Below are 11,728 nucleotides of genomic sequence, written 5' to 3' on the forward strand. Positions count from 1 at the left end.
GCGAACTACAGACTAGTCAGCCTCATTTCAGTGGTGTGAAAAGATTGGAAGGGATTCTAAGAGACATTTATTTGCAGTTCAGAAGGCATGGAATAATTAGGGATAGTGAGCATGACCTTCCACATGGGAAATCATGTCCTGTAACTCAGAATTTTGAGGAGGCTACAAAATTTCAATGAGGGTGGGGTAGATGTTATTTATGGTATTATTGACATGCTTCCACATGATAGGCTGGTCCAAAAGGTTATAGCACATAGGATCCAGGCCAAACTACCAATTGTTTACAAAATTAGTTTGGTGATAGGAGACAGAGGGTGGTAGTGGAGGATTGTTTTCCCAGCGGTGCTGGGTTCTCTGTTGCATATTAATGAGAAGCGTCAATAAAGTATAAATAGGTTAGACAACCACAGTCTGTTTCCCATGATAGAGTTGTCTAATACTGGAGAGCATAGGTGTAAGGTGAGAGGGGTGTGGTTTAAATTTTTCACAAAGAGTAACTGCTATCTGATTTGCTAGAGGTGCTGGTGGATGCAAGAACACTAACATTAGTTAAGAGGCAAACAACAGGAATTCTGCAGATGCTGGAAATTCAAGCAACACACATCAAAGTTGCTGGTGAATGCAGCAGGCCAGGCAGCATCTGTAGGAAGAGGTGCAGTCGACGTTTCAGGCCGAGACCCTTCGTCAGGACTAACTTAGTCCTGCTGCGTTCACCAGCAACTTTGATGTGTGTTGCATTAGTTAAGAGGCATCTAGTTAGGAACATGAATGAGCAAGACAGAGGGACATTGAATTGATATAGGCAAGTGGGACTAGCATAGGTAGGCATGCCATTTTCAATGCTATACAATTGTGACTTGATCATTTGATCATTCTGTAAATAAACATTCACTGGTTCACCCCAGTCCCTTCTAACATTAACATCTTCAGAGACTTTTCTTTCATAGGTTATGTCTTCCCTACTTCTCTGTTGAATCTTTGTGGGTAGAGTTAATAAACTGCAAGAGTAAAAAAAAACATTATGGGAATCATATACAGGCCTCCAAACAGTAGCCAAGATGGGGTTGAGATTGCAAAGGGAGCTGGAAAGGGCATGTAATAAGGATAATGACACAATGCTAATGGGGGACTTCAATATGCAAGGGGATTGGGAAAATCAGGTTGGTGTCAGATCGTAACAGAGGGAATTTGTTGAATGCCTACAAGATAGCGTCTTAGAGCAGTTTGTGCTCAAGCCTATTAGGGTAAAGGCCATCTTAGATTGGGTGTTGTGCCAGATCTTATTAGGGAGCTTTATATTAAGAACCCCTTAGGAGGCATTAAGAATAATAAGATTGAGTTCATACTGCAATTTAGAGGGAGAAGCACAAGTCACATATAACAGTATCACAATGGGATAAAGGGAATTACAGGGGCATGAGAGAGGAGAATGCCCAGGTGGATTGGAGGATACCGGCCGGGATAATGGCACAGCAGAGATGCTGAAGTTTCTGGGAATAATTCACAAGGCACAGGATAGATATGTCCCACAGAGGAAGTTGTTCTCAAATGGCAGGGGTAGGCAACTGTGGCTGACAAAAGTTGTTAAGGACTACATAAAACCCAAGGAAAGGGCATATAAGGTAGCAAAAGTGAGTGGGAAGTTGGATGATTGGGAAGCTTTTGAAATCCAACAAAAGGCAACTGAAAAAGCTACAAGAAGGTAAAAGGTGAAATATGAGGGCCAACTAGCCAATAATATAAAGCGGGATACCAGAAGTTTTTCAGTTATATAAAGAGTAAAAGGGAGGTAAGAGTTGATATTGGACCACTGGAAAACAATGTTGGTGAGGTAGTAATGGGGGACAAAGAAATGGCAGATGATCTTAATGCTACTTTGCATCTGTCTTCACTGTGGAAGACACTAGCAGTGTGCCAGAAGTCTGTGAGTGTCAGAGCAGGAGTGAGTGCCGTTGCTTTTACAATGGAAAAAGAGCTAAGCAAATGGCAAGGTCTTAAGGTGAATAAATCACCTGGGCCAGATGGACTAAATCCCAGAGTCCTAAGAGAGGTTGCTGAATACATAACGGATGATGCATTGGTCATGATCTTTCAAGAATCACTTGATTCTGGCATGGTCCCAGAGGACTGGAAGATTGCAAATGTCACTCCACTCTTTAAGACGGGAGGAAGGCAAAAGAAAGGAAATTATAGGCCAGTTAGCTTAACCTCAGTGGTTGGGAAAATGTTGGAGTCTATTATCAAGGATGAGGTTTTGGGGTACTTGGAGACAATAAGTCAAAGTCAACATGGTTTCTGTAAAGGGAAATCTTGCCTGACAAATCTATTAAGAGTTTTTTGAGAAAGTAACAAGCAGAGTGGACAAAGGAGAGGAAGTGGCTGTCATTTACTTGGATTTTCAGAAGGCACTCGATGAGGTGCCACACACGAGTCTGCTTAACAAGATAAAATCCTATGGCATTACAGGAAAGATACTGGCATGGATAGAGGAATGGCTGACAGGCAGGAGGCAGTGAGTGGAAATAAAAGGGATCTTTTCTGGTTGACTGCTGGTGACTAGTGGTCTTCCTCTGGGATCAGTATTGGGACCGTTACTTTTCACATTGTTTGTCAATGATTTGGATAATGGAATTGATGGCTTTGTGGCAAAGTTTGCAGATGATACAAAGGTCGGTGGAGGGGTAGGTAGTGCTGAGGAAGCAATATGATTGCAGGACTTAAGAATGTGCAATAAAGTGGCAGATGGAATACAATGTTGGGAAATGTATGATAATGCATTTTGGTAAAAGGAATAGTGCAGACTATTTGCTTGTTTCAAATGTTTTTATTGTGAAGCAACATCAGCTTAACCACAATAGACAATGTCCTAAAGTACAATACTTTTTTCTTTTCTTTCTTATAACATACTGAAAAACAAATGAATGTATGTATAGTAAACAAACAAAAAGAACAGGAAACCCTACCACCCTGTCTTCTTTCCCTTCCCAGCCCTTCCCTCCCCTCCCCTCCCGTATGTGCTGGTTAGGTCCTACCGCGAATAGTGCGGATTATCTAAATGGAGAAAAGGATCAAGCAGAGAGACTTAAGCTTCCTCGTGCAAGACTCCCAGAAGGTTAATTTACAGGTCCAGTCTGTGGTAAAGAAAGCAAATGCAATGTTGGCATTTATTTCAAGGGGAATAGAATATAAAAGCAAGGAGCTAATGCTGAGTCTTTATATGACAGTAATCAGGCCATACTTGGAGTACTGTCAACTGTTTTGGGCCTCATATCTCAGAAAGGATGTGGTGTTATTGGAGAAAGTCCAAAGGAGGTTGAAGAGGATGATTTCGGGAATGAAGGGGTTAACATATGAGGAGCGTTTGGCAGCCTTGGGCCTGTACTCACTGGAATTTAGATTGGGTGGGTGTGGAGAGAACGTTTCCTATGGTAGGGATATCCAGAACTAGAGGGCACAGCCTCAAAATTGAGGGTTGACCTTTTCGAACAGAGGTAAGGTAAATTTTTTTTTAGCCAGAGAGCAGTGAATCTGTGGAATACTCTATCACAGACTGCGGTGGAGGTCAAGTCTGTGGGTATATTTAAGGCGGAAGTTGATTGTTTCCTGATCAGTCAGAGCATCAAAGGACATGGTGAGAAGGTAGGTGTATGGGGTTGAGTGGGATCCCAGGGTGGAGCAGAGTTGATGGGCTGAATGGCATAATTCTGCTCCCATGTCTTATGGACACCTCCTCTCACTTACCCCTTGAAAAGTAACACACTAAGGAGCACCAGGCCATTGTTTCCCATACCATCACCATCCTTATTAACTCTGGGGATCTCCCATCTACTGCCAGCAACCTCGTAGTTCCCTCAGCCCTGCACCTCCCATTTCGACCTCCTACCCAAGATCCACAAACCTGCTTGTCCAGGTTGACCCATTGTTTCTGCTCGTTCCTGCCCCACTGAACTCATCTCTGCATTCCTTGATTCAGTTTCATCCTCCCAGTTCAGTCCCTTCCTACCTACATCCATGGCACTTCACATGATCTTGACCTTTCCAAAAATTTCAAGTTCTCTGGCCCCGAGGATCTTATTTTCACCATGGATGCCCAGTCCCTATATCCCTCCATCCCCCACTAAATGTCTCAAAGCTCTCCCATTTCTTTCTGGACACCAGACCCAACCAATTCCCCTTCGCCACCACTCTCCTCCATTTGGTGGAGCTTGTCCTCACTCTCAATAATTTCTCTTTTGGTGCCTCCCACTTCATTGAAACAAAAGGTGTAGCCATTGGTACTCGCATGGGTCCCAGCCATATCTGTCACTTTGTCGGCTATGTGGAACAGTCTATGCTCCAAGTCTACAGTGGTGTCACTCACCAACTTTTCCTACAGTACATCGACAACTGCATTGGTGCTGCTTCTCTTTCTCCACCATCAGCCGCATCTCCTCCATTTCGTGAACATCTGCCCTCACCCCACCCTCCCACCACACCACCAAGGAGAGCATTTCTCTTGTCCTCACCTACCACCCCACCAGCCTCTGCGTCCAGCACGTAATTCTCTAGAACCTCCGCCACCTCCAACAGGATCCCACCACCAAGCACTTCTTCCCCCCAACTTTCTGCCCTCCGCAGAGATCACTCCCAATGCGATTCCCTTGTCTATTTGTTTCCCCACCTCTGATCTCCCTCTTGGCACTTATCCTCGCAAGCTGAACAAGTGCTACACCTGCCCCTACTCTCCTCCTCCTTCACTACCATTCAGGGGCCCAAACCGTCCTTCCAGGGGAAGCGACACTTCACCTACGTGTCTGTTGGGGTCATCTACTGTATCTGGTGTGCTCCCAGTGTGGCCTTCTGTACATTGGTGAGATCTGACATAGATTGGGAGACTGCTTTGCCGAGCATCTATGCTCATTCCACCAGAAAAAGCAGGATCTCCCAATGGCCACCTATTTTAATTCCACTTTACATTCCAACATGCCAGTCCATGGCCTCCTCTACTGTCGCAATGAGGCAACACTCAGATTGGAGGAGCAACACCTTATATTCTGTCTGGGCAGCTGGTAGCCCCTAACCTGATGGCATCAATGTCCATTTTTCAAAGTTCCGATAATGGCCCCCCTCTCACCATTCCCCATTCCCTTTTCCCTCTTTCACCTTACCTCCTTACCTGCCCATCACCTCCCACTGGTGCTCCTCCCCATCTTCTTTATTCCATGTCCTTCTGTCCTCTTCTATCACATTCTCCCTTCTCCAGCTCTGTATCTCTTTCACCAATCAACGTCCCAGCTATTTATTTCACACCTCCCCCCTTCCAGTTTCACCTATCACATTGTGTTTCTTCCTCTCCTCTCCCCACCATCTTTTTTTAAACCAGTCCTGATGAAGGGTCTCGGCCCAAAACTTTGACCGTAGATGCTGCCTGGCCTGCTGACTGCCTCCAGCATTGTGTTTGTGTTGCTTCAATTCCACTGCCTTTTTTCTTGGTGTTTTGCTAATTCATTTTTCTTTATAAATTCCAACATTATCTGGGCTACAGATAAGTGACCAAAGAAAACCAGCAGTTCCTAATTTTCTCACTCCCTCCATTCTTAAACAGCAGGATCACATTCTAGACCATCTCTGTACATCCTACACTGAACCTATAATCTTCAGATTTATTGATTTTTAGCCTCTTCAACTTCCCTGCTGCCATTTCTTCACTAATAATTCTTCATTCTTGTAAACACTTATTTCTGCAGTATTTCTGGATTTTCTAGCATCTGCAGAATCTCATGTTTCTGGTGGGTCATTTATTCCATGGAAACACAAAATATTTGTTTAATTTTTCTATCATTTCCTTTTCCACTTACAACTCTACCAACCCCCCCACCAAATCTGCGATACATATAGGCCTTTACCAATATTTTTTAGTATTTTCCTTTTACATCCTAATGTAAGGTGGAACGTGAACAGTCTGATATTGCTAGCTAGCAACAGCTGGTGGAGCTTGAACTGACCAAGTAAAATTAAATCAACATTTACTTTGGCGTATTGTATAGACCAGTTTAGATTATACTAAACTCCTCCTAAAAGGTGCCACTGTTTTACAATTACAATAAATATTTACAGATGTATTTGATAAAATGTTTCCCTCTTTGTAGACAGTACTTCAGCATTGTATGCAATTGCATTTGGATTGGTAAAATAAAGTTTTTTAGGCTCTCTAGAGTCACATATCATTGGTCTTATCCCATTTTAGGTCAGCATCAGTTTTGCTCTGGAACCAATAGTTGTGATATCCATGAAAGCATTACAGACCTATTGCACTGCAAAATCCCCTGGCCTACTCCCTATTTTCTACCCTTATAACACTAGGTTTACCTTTCAAATAGTGTCTTGATGTGGCCACAGAAAACAAAAGAGACTACAAATGCTTGAATTTGGAAGAACAAACAGAATACTGCATCTGTGGAGGCAAACACCTGGCATTCTGTTCATCACATTGCTCTGCCTTCACTTGCTTCTACAGGAACTTGGAAGGAGAAAGGAATACTCCCCTTATTGCAAGATAGTCAGGGTGCTGTGTGCAGTTCTGCCCTCCAATTTAAGGAAGGACGATCCTGCACTGGACACAGTGCACAAAGGGTTGAGTAGATCAATTTCTGGGATTGAGGGATTGGCACAAGAATGATGGGCCTGTAATCTATTGAATAGCGAAAAATGGAAAATATATCATTCTTACTCAGCTCTGTGCTGAACTGATGCTGTGGCCTGCTCTGATGCCCAGCCTCGTGGCTTTTGTAAAACTTCAGTCCTGAATGTTATTTGCTTAGTTTTATTGCTTGTATGATTTGTTTTTTTCTCTCTCTCTCTGCAAATTGGGTGTTTGATGGTTTTCTTTTCTAAATGGGTTCCACTGGGGTTTCTTTGTTTTATGGCTGTCTGTAAGGAGTCAAATTTCAAGGTTGTATAATGTATACGTACTTTGACAATAAATGTACTTTGAACTTTGACAGGATGGATATATACAGAAACTCATCTACATTGATCCCATTTTTTAAAATGCTCCACATCTTCTCAGCAGCTCTCCCAAATTCTGTTGCTCAGTGACATACAGTTTACAGTGCTCAACTAACTCACTGAAGATCGCACTTTGGAGTGTGGGAGGATACCCATGTGGTCACAGGGAGAGTGTACAAATGCCACACAGACAGCATCCAAGGTTAGGAATGAACCTAGGTCTCTGGCACCGTGAGGCAGTGGCTCTATTAGCTCCTCCACTGTGCCACCCGGAATCTATCTAGAACTAGAGAGAGTGCAGTTTCAAAATAAAGTCGTCCACTTCTGCCTAATATTGTTGCTGTCGCTTTTTTCTGTGCCTTGTGGTGTATCAGGAAGCAACCTTGCTATTTCATTAGCATATGTCTGTTTCTTTTTACGAGGCCCAGTTGCTAGCTTGATGCTCAACCCAGCATGGGCAGGTTGGATAGATTTTGGCATAGTAGGAGAATTAAAGGTTATGGGAAAAAGGCAGGTAGATGGAGATGAGTCCATGGTCAGATCAGCCATGATCTTTTGAATGGCAGAGTAGGCTCAACAAGCCAGATGGCCTACTCCTGCTCGCATTTTCTTATGTTCATGGATGGAAAGTGTGCAAGGATCCAGCTGGATTCGAATCTGGGACCATTCGCCTTGAAGTCCAGTGCTGATGCCACTACACCACCAGCCAGCATCAGCCTAGTATAAAACCTCTCTTAAGAGGGTCAAGAATCTTTGAAATGTCTTCCCAGACAACTGTGGGAGCTGCGATAATGGATATACTCAAAGCAAAGACTGACATTCATTTGAACAAGGGGTTCAAAGTGGCAGTACTCTAACATTCACTAGATCAAAGGAAAAACACTGTTCCTTATGTTCCTTTGTGCTCACATGTCCTAAACCTAAGTAAAATAGAACAGTGATGCACAATAATAAATAAGCAATTAAGTCTTGGTTAAAGTGGTAGGCTCCAATTCCACCCAACTATTACCATGCTATTCCCATTCAACAGCAAAGTTTCACTGCCTCCTCAATGAAATATTACTGTGATCAGTGATCTCTGTAGGCGAGCCGACAATTACAATGCAAACAAGCCTCACCACTCAAACCAATGGAGAGGTAATATATTAGCAACACCAATAAACAAAAAATAAACCGTGAGGTGGCATGGTAACATCGTGGTTAGCCCAACACTTTACAGTTCCAGCAACTTGGGTTCATTTTCAGCAGCTGCCGGTAAGGAGTTTGTACGTTCTCCCTGTGATTGTGTGGTTTCCTCCCACAGTCCAAAGATATCCATCCGTAGGTTAATTGGTCATTGTAAGTTGTTCCGTGATTAGGCTAGGATTAAATCTGGGATTGCTGGGCAGCGCGGCTCAAAGGACCGGAAGAGCCTATTCTGCACTAAATGTCAATAAACAAATAAATAAATACAACAGGATTATAGGGTATATAGATTAAGCTGTAATTATTTTACTGCACCACTAACACTGAGTACGCCAAAATGTGTTTTTAAAAAATTCTGACTATTAAATTGTAATACTAAGATTTGTTAAGTACAGTCGCAGAAAAAGAATTTCAGGGTTGTAAGTGGTGACATGTACGTACTCTGATAATAAATTTTACTTTGAACTAGTAAATATATGTAAATTTGAATAATTATATCAAATATATTTGAATAATCATACAGATGATTATTCAAACGTATAAACACCAAGGAAAATCACAGCTGGTACCAATCTTACTTTATGACGTCCACATACACAGACATACCATTAATGGAAGGAATACTAGATAAAAATGAGAGTTGAAACCTCAGCTAATTCCTCCCACCCCTACTCAGAGATACAGAAGAACAACTTCAGCCACACAGCAGTCATGGCTACAAGCAGCTAGATCAGCAACATGTAAAATCAAGCTGTCTTTAGTCACTTAGATCAGGTAATCTTTAGTTGCATGTACCAAAACTTTTAAAAGATGTTTTATAATTATTTATTTCTAATGTTAACCTGAGAAATTAATAGTTCTTAAATATACATGAAGATTTTTAAAAATTGCTCTAAAGCAGCACAATTTAAATGTATATTTTGAATGAGCAGTGGAAGTCAGGACCAGGCGAAAGAGTCTGGACAGCACTGTGAGTTACCAGATTGTTCTTTCACTTCTGGGATGACAATTGGAATCCAGCCCAGACTGCAAAATGGTCTCAGTTTGGTTCTTGTGAAAATTAAAACTAAAACAGATTTCAAGAGAGTAAGCTAAAGATAAATTAATGTAATGTGTAAAAAAAAATCAGACAGATCTAGCTTCAGAACTGTAACAATCCACTTCAGACACATTCGTCATTTCAATGAGCACATCTGCTCAATTACTAGTTGACAAAAATTTATAAGAGTTTTAGTCTTCAAAAATATAGGATTGGTATTAAAAGGAAACTTGTCTTGTCAAGTAGTGAGCAATAAATGAAAAAAATTGTTGGAATTAAGGTTAAAAAAAACCTGAGAGATCAGTTATTGCACAAGAAAAAAATATACACAAAAATGAGAAGCAAAATCATGCAGATAGCAACTAGAAAAAGGAAGTTATGCAATATGATTGAATTTAACAGTAGCTCAACAAGACTTATTATGTTCCAATAGGATTTTAAATATTTCTCTACTATTTACAATCAAGCTTATAAAACTGATTTGGACTATTTAAATTATAAAAAAAATTTCAGTAAGTACTTCTCTAATTGAACTAGTTTTATACCAAAACACCAACACATGTTTGGATAATTTCTGCAGATCAAAAATACGGCATTATTTTCATCAAAAAATTTTGGGGGTGGGGCAAGGAGACAATAACCAATTTTTTACTTAGTTCAGAAAATGCACAAATACAAACGCTGTAGAAACACAATAGTGAAACAGGTTGCATTGCAGTACGTGCACAATTTCACAAATTAGATCAGAGAATTCAAAATTAAAATCAATGTCATAAAAACCGTTTTTACTGCGATAATCCAACCTCGATTGATTAAAACAGTGTGACTGAACAGTAAAGCAATTAATTTTCACTCTGGTAAATTTGTCCTCTGCCAATCAGCAGATTAACACACACCAAATGAAATTCTTTTTTGGTTACCCCAGCCTAAGTGACAAGTTTCTGAACTTTTAACAAAACCCTCCGCGGCCGTCATCAACAAATCTCCCAATCTATAGATATTTCAAACAGCAAACTTCAATCCGTCTGTAACTATTTTCCCCACACCACCGATTACATTAACTCGTCCACTCACTACCAGTCTGTGTATTTTTGAGGGACATTTTCAGCCGCCAAGTTAAAGCGAAAACAGACTGACCGATGATGTTAAGGCAGTTGTTGGTTATCCTGTTTACCTGGAGTGAGTGGCCATAGTGCAGAAAGCAGCTGCCCGCGGCTTGCCATCAGCTTCAGAGACAGCTGCTCCTCAGTGGCTTAGACATCGCTGCGCCGCCGGCCTCCGAGTGAAAAGATTGAAGCTGAAGGGGTTGCTGGTGCTGGTGCTGGTGCTGCAGCCGGGCCGAGGGGGCCAGCGCATCGTGCGACTGCGCTTCACTCGGTCACCGAGCCCAGCGGGGCGGGCAGCGGCTCGGTCTGACGGGCTCGCCGAGCACCATCCGGGCCCTCTGGCAGAGGCAGCCGCTCTTTCAACCAGCCAGTCAGCGGCCGCGGGAACCCGCGGTGACCCCTGGCCAAACCCCGCCTGCCCGCCCAGTGGCCCCGCTTGCCACGCGAGCAAATCAGCGCTGACCTCGCCGCCGCCGCCACGGTTGGTGCGCGATCTCCCCTTCACGATTGGGCCCGCGCCTCGCAGCCCCGACAATGATGGCTGAATTAACCGCTCTGCGCCCGGGGAAGTCTCGCCGATGGCGGAATGGTGCAGTCCGCTTGCTTCCTTATTTGGGCAATGATGTTAGCGGCGGTCCGGCAGTTTGTCCTCCCAAAGTGGGAAGGGGGAGGGGGATGGGTAGTATGGGAGTGAAAGCCTCTGTAGGAGATAGTGATGCAGGGAAGTTGCAGGAGAAGAAGGGAGTGATGCAGGGACGATGCAGAAAGGGGAGTGATGCAAGGACAATGAGTGATGCAGGGACGATGCAGAAATAGGAGGAGTGAGTCAATGTATGATGCAGGGAAGCTGCAGGAGGACAAAGGGGAGTGATATAGGGAAGGTACAGGAGGGGTAGCGATGCAGACTTGTGGCAGAAGAGAAGGGTGTGGAGATAGTACAGGAGAAGCAGGAACAGTGTGAGGTGGAGCAGTGATACAGGAATGTTGCAGGAGATAGTCATAGGCATACTTTATTGATCACGAGGGAAATTGGTTTTCGTTACAGTTGCACCATAAATAATTAAATAGTAATAAAACCATAATTAAATAGTAATGTGTAAATTATGCCAGGAAATAAGTCCAGGACCAGCCTATCGGCTCAGGGTGTCTGACCCCCCCCAAGGGAGGAGTTGTAAAGTTTGATGGCCACAGGCAGGAATGACTTCCTATGATGCTCAGTGTTGCATGGAAGAGGAGCAGGAGTGATTCAGGGAAGGTGCAGGAGGAGGAGGTGTGATGCTGGGAAGGTGCAGCAGGAGGGGAGAAGAGTGATGCAGGGAAGGTTCGAGGAGGAGAACAATGCAGGAGGTGAATGGAGGGTATCTGGATTATGCAGTGAACCTGCCAGTGGTACTGTGATAGGTAGAGATTT

At 43.1% G+C, this 11,728-nt stretch overlaps 1 protein-coding gene across 1 annotated transcript in view; it reads right to left on the reverse strand.

Annotated features, from left to right (window-relative positions):
* Positions 1-10,992, reverse strand: part of LOC140195190 (AF4/FMR2 family member 1-like) — a 160,423-nt gene extending 149,431 nt beyond the window's left edge. Inside the window, exon 1 of the mRNA XM_072253108.1 lies at positions 10,386-10,992. Within this exon, the coding sequence (XP_072109209.1) occupies positions 10,386-10,402 (17 nt within the window). The 5' untranslated portion in view covers positions 10,403-10,992. The remainder of the gene's footprint in view (positions 1-10,385) is intronic.
* Positions 10,993-11,728: the final 736 nt, after the last annotated feature.

The sequence above is a fragment of the Mobula birostris genome, chromosome 3 (assembly GCF_030028105.1).
Source record: "Mobula birostris isolate sMobBir1 chromosome 3, sMobBir1.hap1, whole genome shotgun sequence".
Taxonomy (NCBI): domain Eukaryota; kingdom Metazoa; phylum Chordata; class Chondrichthyes; order Myliobatiformes; family Myliobatidae; genus Mobula; species Mobula birostris.